This window comes from Panthera leo, chromosome E1 (assembly GCF_018350215.1).
Source record: "Panthera leo isolate Ple1 chromosome E1, P.leo_Ple1_pat1.1, whole genome shotgun sequence".
Classification (NCBI taxonomy): domain Eukaryota; kingdom Metazoa; phylum Chordata; class Mammalia; order Carnivora; family Felidae; genus Panthera; species Panthera leo.
The window spans coordinates 56,041,743-56,069,484 of NC_056692.1; the positions used below are offsets into that span (position 1 = coordinate 56,041,743).

The 27,742-nt window shown below is 43.6% G+C and overlaps 1 protein-coding gene across 7 annotated transcripts in view; it reads right to left on the reverse strand.

Moving 5' to 3' along the window:
• The window catches only part of RNF157 (ring finger protein 157), a 96,097-nt gene that overhangs the window by 46,519 nt on the left and 21,836 nt on the right, over nucleotides 1–27,742 (reverse strand). For all 7 annotated transcript variants that reach the window (XM_042917254.1, XM_042917248.1, XM_042917253.1 and 4 more), the window contains one exon: nucleotides 12,236–12,354. In XM_042917254.1, coding sequence (XP_042773188.1) covers nucleotides 12,236–12,328 — 93 coding nt within the window. In that variant the 5' untranslated portion in view covers nucleotides 12,329–12,354. The remainder of the gene's footprint in view (nucleotides 1–12,235; nucleotides 12,355–27,742) is intronic.

Sequence of the window (27,742 nt, forward strand, 5' to 3'; positions counted from 1 at the left end):
CATAAAACCCATTAGAGGTTCCCCATGGCTACCGGAGAAAAGTCCGAAGCCTGCAGAAAGGCATACAAGGTCCCTCCGTCTAGGCCTGGCTCCACAGCCCTCTGGATGCTACACTTCAGCTAGATGGAATCATCTGGAACACACAAACCACCTTCCCTTCTTTAGATGCCTTTCTGCCTTTGCTCATCAGCCCCTCCTCTGACACGTTCAGGTTTCCTGACTAGTGGATAAGTTCCTTAGGGCAGGGGCTGCATTTGCTCTGCCTTTGTGTCTCTCGTGTTTAACATTAGTCTGGAATGTCACAAGTGTTCAATAAAATGTTAAACGAAGGAAGGAATGATTGAGTCAGTCAATCAACGATTTGTGTCACGGGGAGGGGAGAAAAAGATCAACGGCATGCTGTAATGATTAGTAAAGAAAACTGTATTCTCAACCAGTACAGACACCAAATTAAGGCAAGAACAGAAAAGAAACTATTTCTTCCTCTTCCTTCTCTACTTCTCCCTTCTATAATTCTCTTCCATTTATAATCCAACCTGATTTTGAAATACTTTTTTTTTTAAGCTTTATTTATTTATTTTGAGAAAGAGAGAGAGAGAAAGCACGTGAGAGACAGCAGGGAAGGGGCAGAGAGAGAGAACTCCAAGCAGTTCTCTTGGGGCTCGAACTCACCAACCATGAGATCATTCATCTGAGCCAAAATCAAGAGTAGGATGCTTAGCTGACTGAGCCACCCAGGAGCCCCTTGAATATAGAGAAGGTAACCCACTAGCAGTCAACAGCTACTAAAAACTACTGTTCCTCATTCATCTCCAGCAAAGTTTCTTCTCCAGAGAATTTCTCTCCTTTCTCTCATAATCTCAGGTTACGCTATAACTGCCTTCTATAGCTTCTCTTCATATTACTATACCCTGAAGCCCACACACCAGACAGATAAAACCACAATCCCTGTCTTCCATCTCAAAGCAAGGCAGTACATCTAACATGGAACATCCTGTTTCACTAACCTTGGCCAATGCAGAAAATGTAGCTAAAGGAAGGAGCAAACTTAGTTGATGTTTTTTTGCATTAAAAAAAAAAAAAAATCCAGGCAGTAGTTGCAAACTATCTTCCCCAAGATACTTATCATTTATCTGCACAAAGCTGTTACTTAACAAAGTAATACAGATGCAATCAGGGTTAGGCACGGGGAGGTGGTGCCGGCAACATTCCACTTTTTGATCCGGGTGGTGGGTACAAGGGCGTCTGTTTACGGTTTCTTTAAACTGTAGGCATATGGTTTATATAGTTATGAATATTTCACAAGTCACAATAAAAAAGCGAGAAGAAAACTCATAGGAAGTAAATTAAAAGGAGTTGTTTTTTTTTAAAAAAAAGAAAGTAAGGGGCACCTGGGTGGCTCAGTGGGTTGAGTGTCTGACTTCAGCTCAGGTGGTGGTCTCGCAGTTCATGAGTTTGAGCCCCGCATCGGGCTCGTTGCTGTCAGCATGGAGCTTGCTTGGGATTCTCTCTCTCTCCCCCCCTTCTCTTTCTGCCTCTACCCTGCTCACAAGCTCTCTCTCAAAAAGAAATAAGCTTTGTCCATCTGGGTGACTCAGTCAGTTAAGCATCCGACTTCAGCTTGGGTCACGTTCTCACTGCTTGTGAGTTCGAGCCCTGCTTCGGGCTCTGTGCCAGCAGCTCAGAGCCTGGAGCCTGCTTCAGATTCTGTGTCTCCCTCCCTCTCTGCCCCTCCCCTGCTCACAATCTCTCTCTCTCTCTCCCTCTCTCTCTCTCTCTCTCTCTCTCTCCCTTCTCTCTCTCTCAAAAAATAAACACTAAAAAATTTTTAAAAAGAAGGAAATTCTGACACCTGCTACAACATGGATGAACCTTGCAGACATCATGCTAAAGCCAGACACAAAAGGACAAACACTGTAAGATTCTACTTATATGAGGTAGCCAGTCAGATTCACAGAGACACAAAGTAGAAGACTGGACGCCAGGGGCTGGGGGTTGGGGAGAATGGGGTGTTAGCGCTCAGTGGGTACAAAGTTTCAGTTTTACAAGATGGAAAGTGTTCTGGAGATCGGTTGCACAACAAGTTTACCGCTGAACTGTAGGCTTCAAATAATTAACATGATATGCTTTATGTTATGTGTATTTTGTCACAATTTTTTAAAAAACTATTAAAGCTCACTTATTGAACTGAGCAGTATGGTCACCTCTGGGAGGAAACTAGGAACAGGGAATTAATAAGGAAGCAGGAATATTAATAAGGAAGCTATTTTTTTAAATACTTAAGTAAGGGGTGCCTGGGTGGCTCAGTCAGTTGAGAGACCGACTTCGGCTCAGGTCATGATCTCACGGTCTGTGAGTTCAAGCCCCATGTCAGGCTCTGTGCTGACAGCTCGGAGCCTGGAGCCTGCTTCGGATTCTGTGTCTCCCTCTCTCTGCCCCACCCCCACTCATGCTCTGTCTCTCTCTGTTGCAGAAATAAATAAACATTAAAAATAAACAAATAAATAAGCAAATAAGCAAATAAATAAATACATACATAAATACATAAATAAAATACTTAAGTAATACTGTCTATAAAGCCCTAAACCGTATTTAAAAAACGGGATTATTCATTCTCCAGTTTAGGCATTTCATAGTCTGGATTTTCTTTTACTCTCAGATTATTAAAAACTAGGCTGTATCCATCATGAATCAAATGGTTCTAACAGTGAATCACTGCACACTGGCACCAAGAGGATGAAGCCACCTGATTCCATATTCCTCTTCATGCTTATTCTGATCTTGTTACTGTTCTCCACAAGCCCCCAACCCCACTCGGCAAGCCACACCCTTTCTGTAGTTCACTAAACAATTAAACCATTATTTTATTAATTTCCTTAATTTTCCCACTCTATGTATTTTCCTAGAACTGTCTCCTTTCCTGCTCAGTAGTGGGCCCTTTTCCTATTTTTTTTTTTTAATGTTTATTTATTTTTGAGAGACAGAGAGTGAGCAAGGGAGAAGCAGAGAGGGAGACACAGACTCCGAAGCAGGCTCCAGGCTCTGAGCCGTCAGCACAGAGCGTGACGCGGGGCTCGAACCCCACGAACCGTGGGATCACGACCTGAGCCTAAGTCGGATGCTTAACCGACTAAGCCACCCAGGTGCCCCCCCGCCGTTTTTTTTTTTTAATGTTTATTTATTTTTGAGAGACAGAGAGTGAGCAGGGGAGAAGCAGAGAGAGAGGGAGCCCTTTTGCTATTTTTACAAAAAAATGTAAATGCTTCTGATTTAAAAAAAAATTCAAATTCAAATATATATTCACACAGAAAAATACCAAGTCAGGAGTATGTACCTCCCCTCACTGATGTAGCCCGAGAGTTACCACTCTAACAGGTAAAATGCACTATTCTCTTATGTATTTTATGCACCTACAAATATAAATACACAAAAAAGCATACAAATACACATATATTGTTATGCACTGTTATTTTTATCAGAAATGAAACTGGATTCTATAGGATACATAACAACTTGCTTTTTTCAGCACACCATGTGGCCATAGACGTATTTTTATCTCAGTGGGGTACAAATCTACTTTATTTTTGGTTGAATACCAGTTCTTAGTGTAGACACACTATAATTTCTTTAACAATTCCTGCCTGATGTGTGCGAAGCCCACATATCTGGTGTCAAAAACGAGTTAGCATTGTGGCAGAATATTGAGAGAAGAGGAGTAAGTTTCTCCTTTACTCAGAGATTCAGAGAAATGAAACAGGTTGGCTAAAGGGTATGCATAACTAGAAATGTAATAAATATGGCCAAACTAAATGGCAAAGACAGCTGTAGTCCAATTTATAAGGGAAGGAGGAAGGAGAGACAAGAGCAGGCAAAAGGCAAGTAACTCAATCTACAACACACACCCACATACACACAGAAAAGAGGCACGTGCCCGTCATGGACTCTCATATCAAAATTCTTATGTTAAAGCCCTAACCCTCAATGTGACTATATTTGGAGAGGAGGCTTTTGGGAGGTGATCAGGGTTAGGTGAGGTCATAACGGTGGGCCTCTCAAGATGGGATCAGTGCCCTTATAAGGAGGGAAGAGAGAGAGCACTTTCTTTCTGCCATGTGGGGACAGAGCAAGAAGACAGCCACTTGCAAGAAACCTTCACCAGAACGAAATCTGCCAGCACCTTGATCTTGGCCTTCTTGCCTCCAGGACCTTGAGTAATGGATACCTGTTGTTTAGCCCCCTAATTTATGGTATTTTGTTTTAGTAGCCTGGGTAGACCAATCCAGGCTCTAAGGCAACGCATGCCAGGGTACCTGTCTTGTGACCCGCCTGTCTGATTACACTGGGGCCAGGGCACAAACGAAACTGCAGATAGGGGGCGCCTGGGTGGCTCAGTCAGTCTGACTCTTGCTTCCGGCTCAGGTCACGATCTTGCAGTTTTAAGATCAAGCCCCAAGTGGGGCTCTGCACTGAGCATGAACCTGCTTGGGACTCTCTCTCTCTGCCCTTCTCCCACTTACGTGGGCTCTGCCCCCGCCCCAACAAAATAAATAAAGAAATTTTTTTAAATGTTTATTTATTTTTGAGACAGAGAGAGACAGTGCATGAACGGGGGAGGGGCAGAGAGAGAGGGAGACACAGAATCGGAAGCAGGCTCCAGGCTCCGAGCCATCAGCCCAGAGCCCGACGCGGGGCTCGAACTCACGGACCGCGAGATCGTGACCTGAGCCGAAGTCGGACGCTCAACCGACTGAGCCACCCAGGCGCCCCAAAATATTTTTTAAAAAGAGTAAAACTGCAGGGGCTCCTGGGTGGCTCAGTCAGTTGAGCCTCCAACTTTGGCTCAGGTCATGATCTCATGGTTCGTGGGTTTGAGCCCCATGTCGGGCTCTGGGCTAACAGCTCAGAGCCTGGATCTTGTTTCAGATTCTGTCTCCCTCTGTCTCTGCCCCTCCCCCACTCGTACTCTGTCTCAAAAATAAATAGACATTTAAAAAAATGTAAAAAGGAGTAAAACTGCAGATAAAACCCACACATGGCATCCAGTTGAAGTGCTAGCTGTCCCACAGAGGCTGTTCCTCATGTCCTTACCTACTCCTTGCCTTCAATTCAGACCGCCCACCACCCTTGAACCTGAACCAGCTTTATCGTTAATGCCACTGTTCTAGTTCAGGCACCGTGTATCTTCCTTCTTATCTAAAACAAACCACTACCTAACTGGTTCCTTATCTCTTGTCTTTCCAACTCACTCTCTACACCATGAGATGATTTAAAGAATTAATTTTCTGGGGGCACCCGGGGGCTCAGTCAGGTAAGCGTCCAACTTCGACTCAGGTCACGATCTCGCAGTTTGTGGGTTTGAGCCCTGGGTCGGGCTCTGTGCTGATAGCTCGGAGCCTGGAGCCTGCTTCGGCTTCCGTGTCTCCCCTCTCTCTGCCCGTCCCCTGCTCACACTCTTTCTTTCCTTCAAAAATAAATAAATATTTTTTAAAATGTAAAGAAATTCAGTAACAGTAGGGTGCCTGGGTGGCTCCGTCGGTTAAGTGTCTGACTTCAGCTCAGGTCTTGATCTCAAGGTCCATGAGTTCGAGCTCCGCATCAGGCTCTGTGCTCACAGCTCAGAGCCTGGAGCTTGCTTCGGATTCTGTGTCTCCCCCTCCCTCTGCCCCTCCCCCAAAATAAATAAACATTAACAAGAAAATTAACTTTCTGGGGGTACTTGGGTGGCTCAGTCAGTTAAGCATCCGACTCTTGATTTTGGCTCCAGTCATGATTTCAGTTATGAGATTGAGCCCCAAGTCGGGAGCCTGCTTAAGATTCTCTCTCTCCCTCTCCTCCTGCCCCTCCCCAGCTCATACACACGCATGCTTTCTCTCTGTCTCTCAACAACAAAAAAGAATTAACTTTCTGAAAGGCAAATCAAATCATAATAGCTGTCATTTTTGAAAAACTTAAAATAGGGGCGCCTGGGTGGCTCAGTCGGTTAAGCAGCCGACTTCGGCTCAGGTCATGATCTCGCGGTCCGTGAGTTCGAGCCCCGCGTCGGGCTCTGTGCAGACAGCTCAGAGCCTGGAGCCTGTTTCAGATTCTGTGTCTCCCTCTCTCTGACCCTCCCCCATTCATGCTTTGTCTCTCTGTCTCAAAAATAAATAAACGTTAAAAAATTAAAAAAAAAAAAAAAAAAAAAGAAAAACTTAAAATATACCTGCAAGATAGGTATTTTTATAGATGGGGAAACTGAGGCTCACTGATGGCTAATATGTTAACCAACACCAAGAAGCTACTCAGTGGCAAAGCAACTCATGACTATGACCTTCTTTACTGCCTTAGAAAGAAAGGCATAAACTTCTCAATACGACCCTCATCGCCCTTCCAACATGGGCCCAGTCTGTCTTTCCAGCCTCACCTCCCACCGACATACCTCATGACCCAATCCTTACAGCCTGCTCACCCTTCTGGAAACCCAACACGCACTTCTGCCTCTTAGTCGCTTCCTCACGTTGCTTGTTAATTCTGCCTTAGTGACCTTCCCGACACCCACTAGGGACATCCTGCTCATCCCACCCGGTACAAGGAGTTGTCTCAGAGCCAGCGCCCTGGGCGGAAATCATCCTCACTCCCCCCTGCTCCCAGAGCACTCTGGCCCTGTCTCTCACACAGTCACACAGGACTTACCGGAACACATCGCAGTCGGGAGCAATCTGTCTACCCCATCATACCGCGAGCTCCTCGGGGCAGGGGCAAGCCTTCTCCATCTTTGCACTCCCAGCTGCTAGCGCAGTATATGACCCACAGATATTTACTGAACGAATGAATGGCACCGTGACAGACACAACGCTCTGTATGGCCCAAACTCTACTTCCTAAATGGATATATTGCCAAGTTGTGTTGAATAGCTTGCTCTCCCTGCACACCTGTGGATAAAACGGCTGAATTTACGGAGACTTGATGCGAGTACAGCGTTTAGGTGTATCTCTGTTAGGGGGGGAAGAAAGACCCACCTGTGCCTATCTTGATTCTTACGGCCAGCTGTGCGGCCCTGGCTGCAGGGAGCATGACACAGGACCGGTGTCAAGGGGGTCTGGTGACACAACACGGGAGATGGCGTACCAGAGGCCGGACTGGAACTCAGCTGCTTTCCTCTAAGGTGAGATGATAGATCTGAACTCAGGTAGGGTCAAGGTATCACTTGATTCTCGGACAATCCTGAGGTCACCACGCCTCTAAATAACTTAGAGTTTTAGCAGTAATTTGCCTCAACAAAAGAAGCCCTCACTCAGTAAAGGAGCAAAAACTCACACCAGCTCTTCCACCCCGTAGGAAGGCGAAGGATGGTCTTTATTTAACATTTTATAACTGTGATGTACAAACACAGGGATCTCAACTCCTCTATATATGGGGACCAGAACAGAAAGACCGTCAGAAGCCCTGTTGACTGCTTAAGACAATTACTTAAAAACCAGCGACTATTCTCTCCACCCAAAACTATCGGTAGCTGCAGAAATAACCAACCTGAAAGGGTAGCAGTACAGCCAACATTATTTTTATCCTGGCTTCTTTTTACCCAGCAATCCCAAGACATTCTTCAAGCATCACATTCCCATAAAGTCAGAGCTATCCCCCTTTACCACTGGGTAATCTGAGAGCCTCAGTGATAGATTTGCCAAGGTTGCAAAGAGTCTAGTGGTTAAGATGTAAACAAAACCTGAAATCTTGACTCCGGCCTCTCTTCAACCATCCATGTCTATGCACGCGCTCTAGTTCATTAAATCTGACCCCTGGGACTTGATACCAAATTTGACGTTGACGGATTATCCCAAGTGGGAGATCGGCAGGGCTCCAGTAAAAACTACAGGCTGAGTGATGCGTTTGCAAACGGTATTCTTTTTAGTTTGACCATTCAGAAATGACAGGAAATACCACAAGTCCCACAAGCCAGGAAGTCTATGGCACTTATATTTTATGTAACAATTTATTTCAACATCTTCCACTCCTTATCTTCATTCTCCCTCGAAGGAGGAGCTGCTCGGTGGCTTTAAAAGGCTGTTCCCTTTCCTCCGCAACCGGATGCCCACGTACTGACCCTGGGGGACATGTTGCTAGAGAGTAGAAGTCAAGTCTTCAGAACTCAAGCTACAAGTCCATGTTCAGTCTCTGGGCCGTCCCCCAAACAGGTGTGACGGGCAGTAACGACAAAACACAGAGGTCAGGCCAGCAGATGGAATACACACCAAACAGCAGCTCTCTCAAGGGACACTCAGAGAGAACATGTCCCTGCCACTCGGTCTACTTTTAGATCTCTGTCTGCATCTCACAAATTACACTTGATGATCTACTAGGACAGACTCACAGACAGGATATGCACAGAGTTCCTGAGCACACGTGCTCTGAATAGCAGAAACCGGAGTGCTTCAGGCTCTGGGGCTGGACGGCTAGGTTCAAATCCCAATTCAACCACATACAGGCTTAGTGATCCTTGTTTAAATTCCTTGCGTCCATGTTCCTCATCTGTCAAATAAGGACCTTCCTCACCAGGGTGTGAGGACAAAACGACATTAACATGTATGAAGAGCTTAGAGCAACCAGGCCTGACAAATAGTAAGTGTTCAATGAATCATTATGAAATAACGTGTGGGGAAAGAAAAGGAAATGTGCCACGTTTGTTCTGTATACCTTCTTTTTTTTTTTAATTTTTTTATTAATGTTTTATTTTTATTATTTTTGAGACAGAGAGAGAGTGAGCCGGGGAGGGGCAGAGAAAGAGAGAGACACAGAATCAAAAGCAGGCTCCAGGCTCTAAGCTGTCAGCACAGAGCCCGAAGCGGGGCTCAAATTCGTGAACCGTGAGATCATGACCTGAGCCGAAGTCTGATGCTTAAACCATTGAGGCCCACAGGCACCCCCTGTATACGTTATTTCTATATATATCTGAAGTTACTCCAATTTGCTTTATTAACCTGAAATTATGATATCTCCTGAAAACATCTGCTCTTACAACATTAAGCATATTTAATGATGACTACATAGAAACAACAACCAAAATGTCAATACTCCTTTAGAAAAAGCCTCAAACTTCAGGTCAGGGCTGCTCTTTAGGGCTTCAGGAAGACCTCAGTCCTTCACAGGCTCACAGAGAAGCATAAACAGGGCAGCTGAACCAGGAGTCTGCCAGCCAAAAGAAACCTCAGTAGGAACCAAAAGAAATATTTATTTGATTTAAAATAATCTTTATGGGGTGCCTGCGTGGCTCAGTCGGTTAAGCGTCCGACTTCAGCTCAGGTCATGATCTCACGGTTTGTGAGTTTGAGCCCCACGTCGGGCTCTGTGTCAACAGCTCAGAGCCTGGAGCCTGCTTCAGATTCTGTGTCTCCCTCTCTCTCTGCCCCTCCTCCACTTGCATTCTGTCTATCTCAAAAATAAATAAAAACATTAAAGAAAAATCTTTATGGTCTGAAAAGGTCAAAATTAAAAAAATAATAATAAACTATTCTCACACAAGAGGAAAGAAGAAAAGAAAGGAAGTAATTGACGTAAAAAGAAAGGGCCATTTTTCAAGCACGAATTGACTCCCAGGGAGGGAGGCACAATTCTTACCTGTCTCTGTCAAAACAAAACAAAACAAAACAAAACAAAACAAAACAAAACACCAAAGATCCTTCTACTCTAATTGCTAAGGCAGCAGTAACAAAATCAGAGAGCAGACATTTGGTGAGCACGAGCTGGCATGACTGAATGTGAAGCAAGAAGGACGTGGTATTTTGAAAGCACTCCTGGTCTATGAATTAGGGGAGGGGGTCACTCCAGATACAAAGGGAGAAACCAGTGAAAACCCATCATCAAAATATGTTGTTTAATTAAAGCTCAAGATGGGAGACAGTCACTGGATGAATCTCCCTAAAGAAAAAAAAAAAAAAATTCTCCAGGTCACTTATCTACCTAAAAGTCTTCAATATTTCCCACAGCCTACAAGTAAGAGTCAAAAGCCTTGGGTGTAATGCAGCCCCCACCTACCTTTCCAATCGTGTCTCACCATCAGGAAATGTCTACTCCTGCCAGCCTGGCTTCCTTATTTGTTCCCGGGAGAAACAGACCATGCTCATTTCAGCTTGGTGTCCCCAGCGCCCATCACAGTACCTGGCACACAGCAGTCGCTGGGTAAAGGTTTGCTGATTTGACAACAACGGGAAAGCGTACGGGCCTGTGCTCTGCACCTGCTCCTGGAAAGCCCCTTCCCCACCCGTCTGGTAAAAGCCCAGGCCTCTCCAAAGGCTCGCTCAACACCGTCCGCCTCTTCTCAACACGAGCATGAGGGGGTCAGGCCCGCCGTTCTCCTCTCCTGCTCGCAAGCCCCACGGCAGCCAATCACTTCAGACCTCTCCAGCTATTTATGCATCTCCTGTTCCTGTGTTTCATCTGCCCCACTGACCCAGGAGTTTCTGGAGGAAGGGCTTTTTGAAGCAATGAGAAGCAGTGGGAAGGTCATCGACCTGTGCCCAGGCAGACCTAGTTATTGGAGTTTGGGAAAACTTTATGTAAATAAACACTTAGACCAGTGCCTGGAACAGAGCATGCACTTATCATTGGTCATTTCTTTGAACCTCAGTTCTCTTGCTTATAAAACAGGATTAATAATCGGGGCACCTGGGTGGCTCAGTCGGTAAAGCGTCCGACTTCTCAGGTCACGATCTCATGGTCCATGAGTTTGAGCCCCCGCTTCAGGCTCTCTGCTGACAGCTCTGAGCCTGGAGCCTGCTTCAAAGTCTGTGTCTCCCTCTCTCTCTGCCCTCCCCAACTCACGCTATCTCTCTTGGTCTCTCTCAAAAATAAATAAACATGAAAAAAAAATTTTTAATAGGATTAATAATAAATCTTCTGGTGCACCTGGCTGGATCAGTCGCAGAGCATCAACTCTTGATCTTGAGGTCATGAGTTCAAGCCTCACATAGTAGGTATAGAGCTTACTTAAAAATTAATAAAAATAAATCTTCTGTCAGGTGGGTCTTACGAAGATTAGGAATAATGTCTGAAAAGTCTCTAGGACCTTCCTTAGCCACTCACTAGCCATATGGCAGGCTATTCTTCCAAAGCCTCGGGCTGGGTACCAAGAGGATGCTACATACGTTTATGGAATGAGCTGAATGAACGGAGACATAGCCTAGTATCAATTCAGATATGAAGGGAAACCTTTTCAGTCATTCATTCAACAGCTCTTTAAGGGCTTGTCAGTATGCATCAGGCTTTGTTCTAGGTGCTAGGACGCAACAGTAAAAATAGTCCTGACCTGTGAAATATACATTCTAATTTTTTTTTTAAATGTTTATTTATTTTTGAGAGAGACAGAGACAGAACGCAAGTGGGTTAGGGGCAGAGAGAAAGAGGGAGACACAGAGTCCGAAGCAGCTCCAGGCTCCGAGCGGTCGGCCCAGAGCCCGACACGGGGCTCGAACTCACGAGCTGTGAGATCATGACCTGAGCCGAAGTCGGACCCTCAACCGAGTGAGCCACCCAGGCGCCACCCCCCCCCCTTTATTTTAATTTTTTTTTTTTAATTTTTTTTTTTTTCAACGTTTTTTATTTATTTTTGGGACAGAGAGAGACAGACCATGAACGGGGGAGGGGCAGAGAGAGAGGGAGACACAGAATCGGAAACAGGCTCCAGGCTCCGAGCCATCAGCCCAGAGCCTGACGCGGGGCTCGAACTCACGGACTGCGAGATCGTGACCTGGCTGAAGTCGGACGCTTAACCGACTGCGCCATCCAGGCGCCCCTTTAATTTTTTTTTTAATGTTTATTTATTTTTGAGAGAGACAGAGACAGGATGCGAGTGGGTTAGGGGCAGAGAGAGGGAGACACAGTGAAATTTACGTCCTACAAGGAAGGGCAGATAAAAAACAGAGGGCGAGACAGAGAAATACAAGCTTATATGGCATTAAGTGCTATGAAGAAGAGAAAAAGAGGTGGCATTTAGCAGAGACAGGAATCTTTCGGACATCCAGACATCGGGAACCTGTGAGATGTCCTCCCCCTTAGGCAGACTCCCGCAGTCTTTCCAGGGGTCAGCCTCTAGTGACTGGAGACCCAACGCCAGCCAAGGGGCTGTGGCCTGGCTCCCAGGGACCCTCTCAGCTCACACCGAGCTACAGACACCTCTGAACCAATGAGTACAAGCTTATTTTTATAAGACTGTTTGTATTGGCCACTGAAGCCCCACGTGGAAATAAACAGGTCATAACCATACCGCTACTGGTCTGTTCCCCAGAAAGTTCAGATCACTGTTCTCTCCAAATAGGTAACCTTCGGGGTGCGTGGAGTCAAACTTCTCTCCTCCCATAATGAAGTGGCTGGCAAAATAGCTTCCTAGACAGGGAGACACAGAGACATCAAACAGAAACCAGTCAAACTAAACCAGGTAAAAAAGCTGACTCAAAAAAACGTTAATCCTTCCAACAAATAATCAGTGCAACAGTTAATAACTGTTAGGGATTTTCTCTTGACTTGGGACAATGGCACAAAGTACGCCAAATCATAGCAGCGAAAACCCAAGCTACTAACCATAAATAGACGAATTTTCCTTTTAATGTTGTTAATCGAATCCTTATTATGACCTGTCTGTAATACCATCGGCCAAAAGACCAGAAGGCCCCACAATGCACATTAATGAACACATGTACGTATTTTGTCCCTGTTTTTTTCCCTTAAACTTGAAGTGGTTATTTCCTATACCCTGTATATTCAGGGATCTTAACTATAGGCACCAGCATGTATACGCACACATACATTTCTCTGCCTGGATCTTCCTAAGCCAGTTCATACCTAAACACACACGTCTCAGTACCTGCCTACTACTACATACATAATCCCATAACCCTCTACAGTGAAGGCTCTTTCCTTTTCACATTTGCTTCAAAATGATTGTTGTTGTTGTTTTTATTGAGAGAGAAAGAGAGAGAGAAAGGCGGAGACAGAGAGGAAGAGAGAGAAAGAGAGGGAGAAGCAGGGCTCACCCAAAGCAGGGCTCGTGCTCATCCCACGTGGGACTCGAACTCACTCACTGTGAGATCATGACCTGAGACAAAGTCACATGCTTAACCGACTGAGCCACCCAAGTGCCCCAAGATGATTATTAAAATGAATTTATATAATACAACTGTCCTTGGGGGCACCTGCGTGGCTCAGGCGGGTAAGTGTCCGACTCTTGATTTCGGTTCAGATCATGATCTTGCAGTTCATGGGATTGCGTCAGGCTCTAAGCTGACAGCAGAGCCTGCTTGGGATTCTCTCTCACCCACCCTCCCTGCCCCTCCCCTGCTCTTGCACTCACACTCTTACTCTCTCTCAAAATAAATAAATAAACATTTTTTTAAAATATAGCTGTCCTTGGGGCTCCTGGGTGGCTCAGTCGGTTGAGCGTCCGACTTCAGCTCAGGTCATGATCTCACACTCCGTGAGTTCGAGCCCCACATAGGGCTCTGTGCTGACAGCTCAAGAGCCTGGAGCCCACTTCAGATTCTGTGTCTTCCCCTCTCTCTGCCCCTCCCCTTCTCATGCTCTGTCTCTGTCTCAAAAATAAATAAAAACATTACAAAAAAAATGAAAAAATATATATATATATATAGCTGTCCTTGACTTTACCTACTAATTACCACATAGATTATGGAGTTCGACAGGACAATAGTTTAGAACTATGAAAAGACACATGTGCACACACACACACACACACACACAAAACACACACCCTCAGTCCCAAATTCACTAACGGTGTGAACGGCCAGGGTTTCAGAGACATCAGTCATGTCTTGGCCCCACCTTGACTCACGAGGAAGCAGGGATATTTTTAACACTACAGTAACTAGAGGCAATCGGTACTCAGGGGTCAGAATCCCCATCTGCCTCATCCAGACAAACTGAGGAACTGTACCAGGACGTAAGGGCACCGATAAGTCACCAAGGGAGGCTTAGGTAACACTGCAAATTCCACCTGGGAATACTTTCCAACCTAGACTGAAATGAATGCCTCTTAACATAAATTTCTTTTTTTTTTTTTTTTTAAGTTTATTTATTTTGAGAGAGAGGGAAAGTGGGAGGGAGGAGCGGGGCGGGAGAATCCTAAGCAGGCTCCGCGCACTGTCAGCGAGGAGCCCGATGTGGGGCTTGAACTCACAAACCGTGAGATCACGCCCTGAGCTAAAATCAAGAGTTGGACGCTTAACCGGTTGAGCCAGGCAGGCGCCCCAACCCAAATTTCCATAATCTAATTATCCCATGAAGATAAGCCATCCGAAGGAAAGGATTTATCCCCCTACACGCCTTCTCACGGCTCTCCTCACATACCCCAATTCCTGGACGAATTCAAAAAACATATGAAATGGTGAGAGGCTTCATCGTTATCTGTCACACAGCAAGAGTATAGATAAATTTTCTAAACCAGTTTCAATTTTTGTCGAAGGTTTATAGCAAACTAAACACAGTGAGATTCAGCATTTTCGGCTGTGAAGAAGCCATAGGAAAGAAGACAGAGAAGCAAATTCCAACAGAAAAACTGAACCAAATGTTCATTTGCGGGTGTTCTTCCCATGCAGCTTTACAAACACTTATTACACAAGGCAATGTGGATTAAAATCACTCACCACAAAGTGAGACGATTCTTTAATTAAACAACAAGTAGGAAAACATTATTTGAGAGAAAAAGCGGCCAAAGTCAAAGCAATCACTCAGGAACTCGCGAGAGCTACCCACCAAAACTGAAAAATACAAAGTGTATCTATCTGCAGTGACAGTGCAATTCGTCATTTGGGAAAGCTTCATTATCAATTATTTACGTCTCACACTTGCAAGCCCTATTTTCCAAGTGCATAATTTATAGAGGGGGGAGGGGTCGAGTTGCCCTAAGTAGAAGCTGCCACCTCAAACAGTTGAAGGCATTTGCTGTTGAACCTTAGCAAAATCTATTTTCTGTACGTTAGAGACTATATATTTATCATCCATTCGCTGAAATTTTAAAAGTTAAAGATTTTGGGGCGCCCGGCTGGCTCGATCGGTAGAGCGTGCGAGTCTTGATCTCTGGTCAGGAGTTCGAGCCCCACGTTGGGGAAAGAAATGACTTAAATAAATAAATGCCATAAGATAAATAAAAAGTTAGAGGTTTCACATGCAGGGATGGCTTGCCCGAGTCACGAATAAAGAATGGAGAGAGGAAGGTTTGGTGTCTGGAACTGGGACACGCTGAGTTTCCAGCACCTGTGAACAGTCAGGTGAGGGATGTAGGGACAAAGAAATCCAGATAACCCACTTACAGATGGTAGTGATTACCCTGGCAAGAGAAGAGCACTGATGTCTTGGGGGGTAAAGGGCTAAAGATGGTGACAGGGTCCTTTCGGAAATGCCTTTTTTTTTTTTTTTTTGCCATAATATTAAAACAGAAGAAATTACCAAGAAAGTAGGGTACAGCTAGCTGTACTTTTGCCTTACATTAAAAATCAAGAGCACAAATATACACAGATTTAAAATTAGGGTCAATATTTCACAGGTGAAGAAAGGACTTCTGCATTTCAGTAGAAGAGTCGACGTAAAATTCCTTTAAAAAGATGATCTCCGGGGGCGCCTGGGTGGCTCAGTGAATTGAGCGTCCGACTCTCGGTTTTGGCTCAGGTCGTGATCTCACAGTTTGTGGGACTGAGCCCCGCACTGGACTCTGTGCTGACAGTACTCTCTCCCTCTCTGTCTCTGCTCCTCCCCCCCACCCGTGTGCATACACGCGCGCGCGCGCTCTCTCTCCCTCTCAAAAATAAATAAACTTAAAAAAAAAAAGATGATCTCCCTTGGTGCACTTAAAATACAAATACTTTCTCTGTTAAAAAATAATAATAATGAGCTTAAAGCAACCAAAAATTTGCTCGTTCCTTTCTTTGAAACGGACCCCTGTAATCACTTGCCCTAGTTCGACGGGCAAGAAAGAGCAAATCTGCCGTCTGCGGCCTGGATAAAGCTTTCTGTCTGTCTGTCTGCCCAGCTGTCTAAAGGGACAGATCAGCGCACAGTCATGTGCCGCTACCACATCAGCAGACGGTAACGGTCTCTGAAAACGATGCCTGTTGGCGTAGTTGTGCACAGTTTCACTTTTCAGCATGAACTACACTCTAAAATCAGAAATGGTAGGGGGGAAAGAACTGTACTCGAATACTTTGCCTGTTTGCTAACAGGAACACGTATGACTAATGGATAAACTGCAAGCTTTTCATTATGAGTTAGCTAGAATTTCTTAATCAGAACTCATATTCAAATTCTTTGTGGGCTTGAAGAAGGTATATCTTGTGGTAATCATTTTACGCGATAGACGTGTGTCATATCATCGCTTTGTACACCTTAAACTTATACGACGTTTTATGTCAATTATATCTTGGTAAAGGGGGAAAAAGAAGACACATCATACACGGATCTCCAACATTATATTTAAAACACAGCACGAGTGGGAGGGAGAAGGGGGAAATGGTGTTTAATGGGTATAGAGTTTCTGTTTTGTAAGAAGAAAAAGTTCTAGAGATCTTAACACTACTGAATTGTACACTTGAAAGTGGTTGAGATAATAAATTTAATGCTACATAATTTCCACTACGGTAATGAAAAAAATAACAATAAGGTTTGGTCCAGAATGGCCAACACTAATTCAAGTTCAGGATTAAAGGAAACAAATATTAAAGAAAAAAAGGCATCCAGGCAAAAAAGTAAAACTATTTCTAAGGGAAGAAAATTACACTAGCACTGTTCCTCCAGATCAGGGCTGTCCAATAAAAATATAACACAAGCCCCCTACGTAATTTTTAAATTATCGAATAGCCGCATTTTTTAAAAAGCAAAATTAATTTTATCCCAATATTGGATATCCCAATATCCCAATAGATCCAAAATGTTTTATCAACATGCAAACCAGTATAAAATTATTAACAAGCTATTTACATTCTTTTTTTTTTAAGTATGGAGTCTTCAAAATCTGGCACGTATTTCCTACTGTTTACAGTGCATCTCATTTTGGACTGGCCAGGTTTGGTTTTTTTTAATGTTTATGTATGCATTTTGAGAGAGTGAACGAACAAGCAGGGGAGGTGCAGAGAGAGGGAGGGAGAGAGAGAATTCCAAGCAGGCTCCACACCATCGGCACAGAGCTGACATGGGGTCATGAGATCATGAGCGGAGCTGAAACCAAGAGTCAGACGCTCAACCAACTGAGTCACTCAGGCGCCCTTGAACTTGCCACATTTCAAGTGTTCTACGGCTACGTGAAGCCAGTGGCTGCCACAGTAGAGAGCACAGCTGCAGACACTATTCCTCATCCTCTGATTTCATCTTTGTCACTATCAACACTTTCTGGCTCTACAAAAACTTCAGAGTAATTCCAAAGGAACTTGTATAGTACCGAAGGAATCCTACCCTATCAAAGACAACTTTTGAACCAAGAGCTCAAATCAGTAAATTGACTTCAACTGTCCACAAAGAAAAATACAACTCTTTGTTCCTTATGTGAAGAAGAGAAAAACCTCAGTTTTTCTGAGAAAACTGGTTTTCTGGTTTTCAGAAAAACCAAAGAGAAAAACCTCAGTTACAATTCACTATCTTAAACAATTTGCCCAATGAATTTAAGCTATTGGGCCATATTCCTAACATCACAGTGAAATTAAATATTGCTCAATTGATTCCATAATTTACATCTGATCCAATGAGACATTCTGATATATGCCACCAAACTGCTATGAACTATAACATCACACAATAAAGAACAATTAGACCCACTTCCCATTTTCCTACAACTCTGTATGCCTTTTATAAGATATACATATATCAAATCATCACATTGTTCACCTTAATCATTATGGGTACCCTATATATTAACAAAAACTCTAATTTCAAAAAAAAGGGGGGAGCTGGCTGGCTCAGTCCCTAGAGTATGTGACTCTTGAGTCAGGGTTGTAAATTTGAGCCCACGTTGGGGGTAGAGATTAATGAAAACTAAAATGTAAAAAAATAAAAACTGAGCCCGGGTGGCTCAGTCTGTTCAGCGTCGGACTTCGGCTCAGGTCATGATCTCACAGTCTGGCAATTCGAGCCCCGCATCAGGCTCTGTGCTGACAGCTCAGAGCCTGGAGCCTGTTTAGGATTCTCCCTTTCTCTCTGCTCCTCCCCCACTTGTGCACAATGTCTCTGTCTCTGTCTCTCTCTCAAAAATAAAAAATAAACATTAATAAAAAAGATTTTAAAAAATAAATAAGAACTTTTCTTTCCAAATCCATGAAATTACTGAAATATGTCTGCCTACAGAAACCAGGCGTAGGAAAAAAAACCCCAACTGCTTAGGCCTCTAAGTAATGGCACATTGCAAATCAAAGATTTTAAACTCAAGTCATGGAAACTTTATATTTTATAAAACAAACAAAACTCAAAGATGAGCAAGCAAAAAATTTTGATAATTTATGTGGAGTAAATGATAAAGGAAAATGTATTTGGGATTTTAGCCCCTATCTTAGGCTAAGTGGGAGTTTTTACTGCAAGATTTATAAACAATCTTCCCTTCTTTTTGCATTTTGAATGATGTCACATAAAACAACTATTCTGCCTATAAGTGAAAAATATTAATCTTCAACTTAATGGAGGTGTATGCTTGATTATTGCAAAAAAATGGAATTATATTTAAAAATAACTTTAGGGGTGCCTGGGTGGCTCAAGGTTAAGCATCAGATTTCGACTCAGGTCATGATCTCCCAGTTCATGAGTACAAACTCCTCATCCGGCTCTCTACTGTCAGTGCAAAGCTGGCTTCAGAGCCTCTGTCCTCCTCTCTCTGCCCCTCCCCCATTCTCTCTCTCTCTCCCTCTTTCAAAAATGAATAAACATTTAAAAAAGTAAATAAAGGGGCGCCTGGGTGGCTCAGTCAGTTAAGTGCCCGACTTCGGCTCAGGTCATGATCTCAGGTTTGTGAGTTCGAGCCCCACATCTGGCTCTGTGCTGACAGCTCAGAGGAGCCTGCTTCGGATTCTATGTCTCTCTCTGCCCCTCCCCTGCTCGCTCCCTGTCTGTCTGTCTCTCTCTCTCAAAAATAAATAAACATTAAACATAAATAAATAAATAAAATAAAAATAAAAAAGTAAATAAAATAAATTAAAATAACTTTAAAAATAAAATAATAACTTTATACAAAATTTAAATATCAGAAAATTGGCTATAGGAATCCTATTAGGTTTCCATGTATTTGAAAAAGCTTCAGGGGCGCCTGGGTGGCGCAGTCGGTTAAGCGTCCGACTTCAGCCAGGTCACGATCTCGCGGTCCGTGAGTTCGAGCCCCGCGTCAGGCTCTGGGCTGATGGCTCGGAGCCTGGAGCCTGTTTCCGATTCTGTGTCTCCCTCTCTCTCTGCCCCTCCCCTGTTCATGCTCTGTCTCTCTCTGTCCCAAAAATAAAATAAAAAAAAAAAAAAAAAAAAAAAAAAGAAAAAGCTTCATCTACACAATATTTAAATAATATACTTTAAGCTTTTGGTCACAAAAATGAAAAAACAGTAACAAAATTTTTTCAAACATCTCTATTCGACTCAATTCTTTAAAAAAAAAATTTTTTTTAATGTTTATTTATTTTTGAGAGAGAGAGAGAGACAGATTGTGAGCAGGGGAGGGGCAGAGAGAGAGGGAGACACGGAACCCGAAGCAGGCTCAGGGGTCAGAACTCAGGCTCAGGGCACAGAGCCTGATGCGCTGCGAGCCGTGAGATCATGACCTGAGCCGACTAATGCTGTTCACTCAATTCTAATGCCACAGCACTACTTTTGTTATTTATGCTTTTATTCATTTAAAAAATTACAAAGGGCACCTGGCTGACTTAGTAGGTGGAACGCAGCGACTCTGGATCTTGGGGTTAGGAGTTCAAGCTCCATGTTTGGTGTAGAGATTACTTAAAATAAAGCCTTTTTAAAAATTACACAAGTAAAACATATCCTTTGCGAAAAATAAAAAACAAAAATACACAGAAGCGCGTAATTTAAAAAGTGATAATCCAACCCGATTATCCGTTCTGTGAGATGTAACTCCGCTATTAAGAATTGGTTTGTGGCCTTCCAGATTTTCCTACACAGATGTAAACACATTCGGAGTTTCTGTTTTACTTTGTCTTTTAATTTAATTGGAATATACACATATCGATCTGCAAGGTTTTTTTTGTTTTTTGGGTTTTTTTGCCTATCGCACTCTATGCATCTTTCCATGTCTGCCCTTATAAATCAAACTCAAGGGGTACCTGGGTGGCTCAGTCGGTTAAGTGTCCGACTTCAGCTTAGGCCATGATCTTGCGGTTTGTGAGTTTGAGCCCCACATCGGGCTCTGTGCTGACGGCTCAGAGCCTGGAGCCTGCTTCGGATTCTGTGTCTCTCTCTCTCTCTCTGCCCCTCCCATGTTCATGCTCTGTCTCTCTGTGTCTCTCAATAATAAATAAACGTTAAAAAATTTTTTTAAAAAATCAAACTCATTATTATTATGACCACGTTATAATACCTCATAATAATAACCTCAATGTAACAACCCCATATCGAGGACTCACTCTATACCAGCACTGTACTAACAAGTAGCACATAGGTTATTCTTCACAACAACCATATAAGGTAGGCGGTACAAATTTTTTATTTTGCAGAAGAGACGGTAAATGCACAGAGAGGGTAAGTAATTTGTCCAGGATCACACAGCTAGTAAGAGGCAGTGTCAGGGGGTGCCTGGGTGACTCAGTCGGTTAAGCGTCCGACTTCAGCTCAGGTCACGATCTCGCGGTCCCTGAGTTCGAGCCCCGCGTCAGGCTCTGGGCTGATGGCTCAGAGCCTGGAGCCTGCTTCTGATTCTGTGTCTTCCTCTCTCTCTGCCCCTCCCCCGTTCATGCTCTGTCTCTGTCTGTCCCCAAAATAAATAAACGTTAAAAAAAAAAAAAAAATTAAAAAAAAAAAAGAGGCAGTGTCAGGTCCCAAACCCAGCTATTTTTATTACAGAGTTCCTATGTGTACTCTTAACCATTGTACTATATTCCCATTGAATGCCCAGATTTAATGAACTGGTTCCCTACTGATAAACATTCTCTACTTTCTAGTTTACATTGCTTGCATGCTTTTTTTTTTCCCTCCTGGGTATTGTTGTTGCTATTTGATCTGGAATTTGTCCTTATAGACTGTGTGGGATAAGGGGTTAGTCTTTTTTTTTTTTTTTTTTCCCTAAACGGGAAAGTTTACTAACACCATTTATTGAATATTCCATTACCCCCACTAAACTGAAAATCTATTTTTATCATGCTATATATATATACACCTAGCTCCAGACTCTATTCTATTCTGAACGAGCACAATGAAGTGTTTTTGTTTGAGTACAATATAGTTTTGCTTTGTTTTTTAGTAGGCTCCATGCCCAACGTGGGGCCCAAATTCACAACCCTGAGATTGAGAGTCGCATACTCTACTGACGGAGCAGGCCAGGTGCCCCTGAGTACAATATAGTTTTAACAACTGTAGCTTTCCAGTATTTAGAGCAAGGCGCACATCGACAGAGCCAAGCCTTCCCCCCATTTTCAAGGTACCAAACCTGACTCTTCCACTTTGTGACATCCCCTCAAAACCCTTCAACGTCACAAAAGCTTCACCACCTTGGGGTGCCGGGGTGGCTCAGTGGGTTAACCGTGTGACTCTTAACTTTGAGTCAGATCACGATCTCACAGTTCTTGAGTCTGAGCCCCACGTCTGGCTCTGTGCTGACAGTGCAGAGCCTACTTGGGATTCTCTCTCTCTCCCCCTCTCTCTCAAAATCAATCAATAAACAAATCCTTAAAGAAAAAAACAAAAACAAAAAACCAAAGTTTCAACACCTTCCAACTTCCCTATATTTCTATCCACACATTCTTCTGATCTCAAGAAGGTAGCCCTTTCCCCATTCCAAGGTTAACTTCTCCGCTTGAGTTCCCATTCCCAACTGCCTCTCCCTCCTGATGAGACCTCATCAGCAACCTCCCTCTTTCTCAATATTGCTATTCCTCTGTCCACCATCTTTTTACTTGCCTTGCGCTGAAAGCATATTCTGGTCTCCCCAACTTAAAAAGCAAACACAAAAAGAGTTTCATCTGCCATGCCTTAAAATCCGCCCCCTGGGCCCGCATCCATGATTCCTGCCTGCTCCCACCCACATCCAGTAACTCCGCAGCTCTTACAGTGGTTTCCGCTGCTCTAAATTCTTCCCTGCAACACCAGCGGGCCAAGTCTGTTCTCACACTTCCTTCACCCTTATGAACGCTCAGAAGACTTCCACACTCATTTCTGAGGCTCCTTGTCCCTTGGCTCCCCAAGCCCTCCCGGTCCTGAATCTCGTCTTACCTACCACTTGTTCCACGCTTTTGTGCAGCCCACAAACGCGGAAGTGTCTCTAAGAGCTCAGGTCTCTCCTTTTCTTTCATTCTTTCTCCCTCTCTCTTCCCCATAGAATCAAAGCAGAGGCTCTGACTTAAGGCACACGTGAATTTGCTCCTGGTGCCACCTTCTACCACTGTATGGCCTAGGACAACTTATTTAACTTTTTTGAGCTTTGGTTTCTTTATTTGTAAAACGGATAGTAACACCTCTTTCAAAGGACTGTTGTCAGGCCCAGGGAGCAATCAATACACACGGGCTCCTCCTTTCCCATAACGAGACTCCCAAACATTTTCCTCTGATCCTTCCTTGGAGTTTCAGCCCAAATCTTTAACCACCTGCCGTATCTTTTCATCCGGGTAACCCCTCTTTGCTTCAAGTTCAATGAATCACCTTTATTGCTGGGAGGAGGGGGAATAAAGAGCATTTTATCTCAGGAGCTGTCAGCACAACTCCTCTGGGTGAAGGCACAATCTTTTTTTTTTTTTTGGAATATACCTTAATGAGCTTCTGAGAATGAAGAACAACACACCAAGGGTCCGTGTCCTTTTGTTACTGGTTGCAACTCAAACTGTCTTGTGACTTTTCTTCTCAGGAGAAAGGGTGAGAAGAAGAGTCAAAAAGGCAGAGAAATGACAGGATGAGAAAGGCTGGGGCTGGGGAACCTAAGAGCCAGTAAAACTCCGTAGCTGAAGTTTGGTTTAGGGCGATGCTGCCTGCTACTCCTTTGTATTTCTGCGACGTAAACCCCAACTTCATTGCCCTCCGCAGATCTTTAGCAGAATCTATACTTTGTTGGGGATTTTTTATGTTTATTAATGTATCTTTGAGAGAGAGAGAGCGAGTGCTCGTGAGCACAAACATGCATGTGAGCAGGGGAGGGGCAGAGAGGAGAGAAAATCCCAAGCAGCTCCAAGTTGCCGGTGCAGAGCCTGACTCGGGAGGGATCGATCCCACACGACCCGGGAGATCATGACCTGAGCAGAGACAAAGAGTCCGATGCTTAACCGACTGAGCCACCCAGGCGCCCCAGAACCTACGCTTTCAGGGTTTTCTGTGAATGGAATTTTTTGGAGAAACTGAAGAATGGACTGAAGTCACATTTACTGTGGGGCAAAGACAGCAAGCTGGAGCCCCGGAGCCAACATGACTGTACCACGGGACATGCAGGAATTCGCAGAAATCTTGGAAGCGGCATTAGAAGTCTACACTCTATGGTTTGGGGGGGTTGGGGGGGGGGTTCTAATTCTTCTAGATTCTAAGGAGCAGTAAAGCCCTGGATGACATTTGGAACTCACTTTAAAATTCTTTATTTTTTGTTTTTGAGAGAGACAGAGAGGCAGAGAGAAAGGGAGACACAGAATCCAAAGCAGGCTCCAGGGGCTCGAACTCATATCATGACGTGAGCTGAAGTTGGACATCTAACCGACCGAGCCACCCAGGCGGCCCGTTTGGCACTCACTTGAAAAGCAGTGTCTTCCCCAGATTCTCAATTTCTGTCAATGGTGCTCACTTCTCTGGTCACCCAGCCTAAAAATGTCATAGTCATCAAAACCACAAAAACAGTGAACGTGTGCTTGGTGCCAAGCATCCTTGTCAAGACCTCAGCCCTTTCCAAGTTCGGTTACAGTGGATTATCAGGTTATACTTCCCTAGCAAATCTCCATGCTTCTGGGTCTTTTTCTCCCTACAACCTATACCTCTAAGAGATAAATCTTCCTAAGAACACCACCTGGTTCCTCTCTCTTTTGGCTCCTACCCACCTCCCAAATTTTATTCCACGCTATCTTTCTACTAGAATTCCCTGCCTCAACCAACTAATCTATTCGCTATTCTCTAAATCCATCAAGAATACTGGCAAGTACACCTGAAACTAATACAACACTAGATGTTAACTGGCATTAAAACAAAAACTTATAAAGGCCAAAACAAAACAAAACAAAACCAAAACAAAACAAAAACAAAGCACACCAGCAAACTTCCAGGCCATTACTAACACTATTCTCCCTCTTGGGCTATTTGAGCGTTCTACCCTGCCTTCGATGCGTTCAGAACCATTGCTTTCTAGAACTCCACCCTTACTGATCAAGCTCTTTTCTGTATTTTACTCCCTTGGCAGAAACCCCTGTGTAGTTACTTTTAACAGCTTTACTGAGGTATACTATACATCACATAAAATTCACCCATCATGGGGCACCTGGGTGGCTCAGTCGGTTAAGCGGCCGACTTCGGCTCAGGTCATGATCTCACGGTTCGTGGGTTCGAGCCCCGGGTCGGGCTCTGTGCTGCCGGCTCGGAGCCTGGAGCCTCCTTCGGATTCTGTGTCTCCTTCTCTCTCTGCCCCTCCCCAACTTGTGCCCTGTCTCTATCAAAAATAAATAAATGTAAAAAATAAATTTTTTTTTTAATTCACCCATCGTACATTTTAATGACTTTGGTAACTATCACCACCATCCGCTTGAAAACATTTCCACCACGCCCAAAATGTTCCCTCGTGCCCGTTTACAACGAAGTCCCACTCCCTTCCCCAGGCTTAGGCAAACACTGCTGTTTTCTAGCTCTACAAATTTGCCTTTTCTAGCCATTTCGTATAAATGGACTCACACAATATACAGTCTTAAATCTGGTTTCTAGCACTTAGCACAATGTTTTCGAGGTTAATCCGTGTAGTGCAGCATATATCACTAGTTCATTCCTTTAAATTGCGGAATAGCATTTCATTGTACGAATTTATCTCATTTTATTAATCCATTCACCAGCTGATGAACATTTGGATTACTTCCCATTTCTTGCCTCTTCATAGATACAATGCTGCTATGGACATGCACATACGTGTCTGTGTGTGAATCTTCTGGACACATTCGTTGAGAGTGGAATTCTAGATCATAAGGTAACTTTATGTTCAACTTTTTAAGACACTCCCAAACTCTTCCAAAGTGGCTGCTACCATTTTACATTCCTTTCAGAGACGTACTAGGATTCCATTTCCATGCATTCCCACTAACACTTGAGATCTTTTTCTTTTTTTTTTGACATCGTCTTTCTTATTGTAGCTCTCCTAGTGGTTGTGAACTGCTATCTCCTTGTGGTGTTGTTTTTTTTTTTTTAATTTTTTGTTTATTTATTTATTTTTGAGAAAGAGACAGAAAATGAGTGGAGGAGGGGCAGAGAGAGAGGGAAAGAGAGAATCCCAAGCAGGCTCCGCACTGTCAGCACGGAGCCCAATGTGAGGCTTGAACTCACAAACCTTGAGATCATGACTTGAGCGGAAAGCAAGAGTCAGAGGCTTAATCGGTTGAGCCACCCAGGTGCCCCTCATTGTGGTTTTGACTGTATTTTCCTAACGACTACAGGTAGTGAGCATCATTCTATGGGCTTATTAGCCATTCCTATATCTTCTTTGGGGACATACCTATTCAACTCGCTTGTCCATTTTTAAATTGGGTCATCTTAACACTGTTGTTAGGGACGCCTGGGTGGCTCGGTTGGTTGACTGTATGACTCCAGCTCAGGTCATGATCTCACCGTTTGTGAGTTGGAGACCCGCATCAGTCTCTGTGCTGACGGCTTGGAGCCTGGAGCCTGCTTCAGGTTCTGTGTCTCCCTCTCTCTCCATCCCTCCCTCACCCACGCTCTGTCTCTGTCTCTCTCAAAAATAAACATTAAAAATAAATAAATAAATAAATAAATAAATAAATAAATACTGAGTTGTTAAAGTTCTTGGTATATTCTAGATGCAAATCCTTTATCCATGTGTTTTGCAAATATTTTCATTCAGAAGATGGCTTGTCTTTTCATCTATCTTAATGTTTTCTGAAACAGAAACATGTTTAATTTTGGAGAAATCCAATTTATCAGTTTTTTCTCTTCTGGATAGTGTTTTTGGTGCTGTATCAAAGAACTCTTTCCCTAATCTGAGTCAAATAAATAATTTCTCCTGTATCTATATCTTCTTTTAGGGGTTTTACAGCTTTAGTTCTTACATTTAGGTCCATTTTTTTAAACAGCTTTATTGACATATAATTCATACACCTTACAATTCACCTATTTAAAGTACACTATCCAGCGGCTTTTTAGTCTATTCACAGAGTTCTGCAACTATTCACCATGATCCTATTAGTGGACATTTTCATTATCCCAAAAAGAAACCCATTAGCAGTCACTCCCCATTTCCCACCCCCCCCAGTCACTGACACTCACTAATCTACTTTCTGTCTCAATGGATTTGTCTTTTGCAGACATTACGAATAAATGGGATTATTCGATGTATACCATTTTGCATCTGGCTTTTCACTTAACATGAATGTTTTCAAGGTTCATCATGGTGCAGCAAATACCCTGTTATTGCCAAATAAAGTCCCATTGGGTGGACTTGTCACATTTTATCAGTTGTTCCATTTGCCAGTTGACGGACGTTTGGGTTATTTCCACCTTTTAGCTATTACGAAAAATGCTGTCACGAACATTCACGTACATATTTTGGTGTGGATTTTCCCCATTTTTCTTGGGCATATATATACCTATGAATGGAATTGCTGAGTCATTTAAGGAACTGTCAAACCGTTTTCCAAAGCAACTGTGTTATTTTACATTTCTACCAGGAGGGTACAGAATTTTAATTTCTCTACATCCTCACCAACACTTATTATTTCTTATATTGATTATAGCCACCCTAGTGGTTGTGAAGTGGTATCTAACTGTAGCTTTGATTTGCATTTCCCTAATGGCTAATGATGCTGTTTTCATGTGCTTATTTTCCATTTATGTATCTTTTTTTGGAGGAATGTCTATCAAGACCTTTGTTCCTTTTTTGGTTTGTCTTTTTCTTTTTTTCTTAATTTTTTTAATGTTTTATTTATTTTTGAGAGAGAGACAGAGCATGAGCAGAGGAGGGGCAGGGGAGAGGGAGACAGAATCCACAAAGCAGGCTCCAGGCTCTGAGCTGTCAGCACAGAGCCTGACATGGGGCTTGAACTCACAAACCGCGAGATCATGACCTGAGCCAAAGTCAGAATGCTTAACCAACTGAGCCACCCAGGCACCCCAGGTTCTTTTTCTTTTTTTTAAAAAAAAAATTTTTTTTTTTTAACGTTTATTTATTTTTGAGACAGAGAGAGACAGAGCATGAACGGGGAAGGGGCAGAGAGAGAGGGAGACACAGAATCAGAAGCAGGCTCCAGGCTCTGAGCCATCAGCCCAGAGCCCGACGCGGGGCTCGAACCCACGGACCGCGAGATCGTGACCTGAGCTGAAGTCGGACACTCAACCGACTAAGCCACCCAGGCGCCCCCCCCAGGTTCTTTTTCTTATTAAACTGTACAAGTTCTTTATACATTCT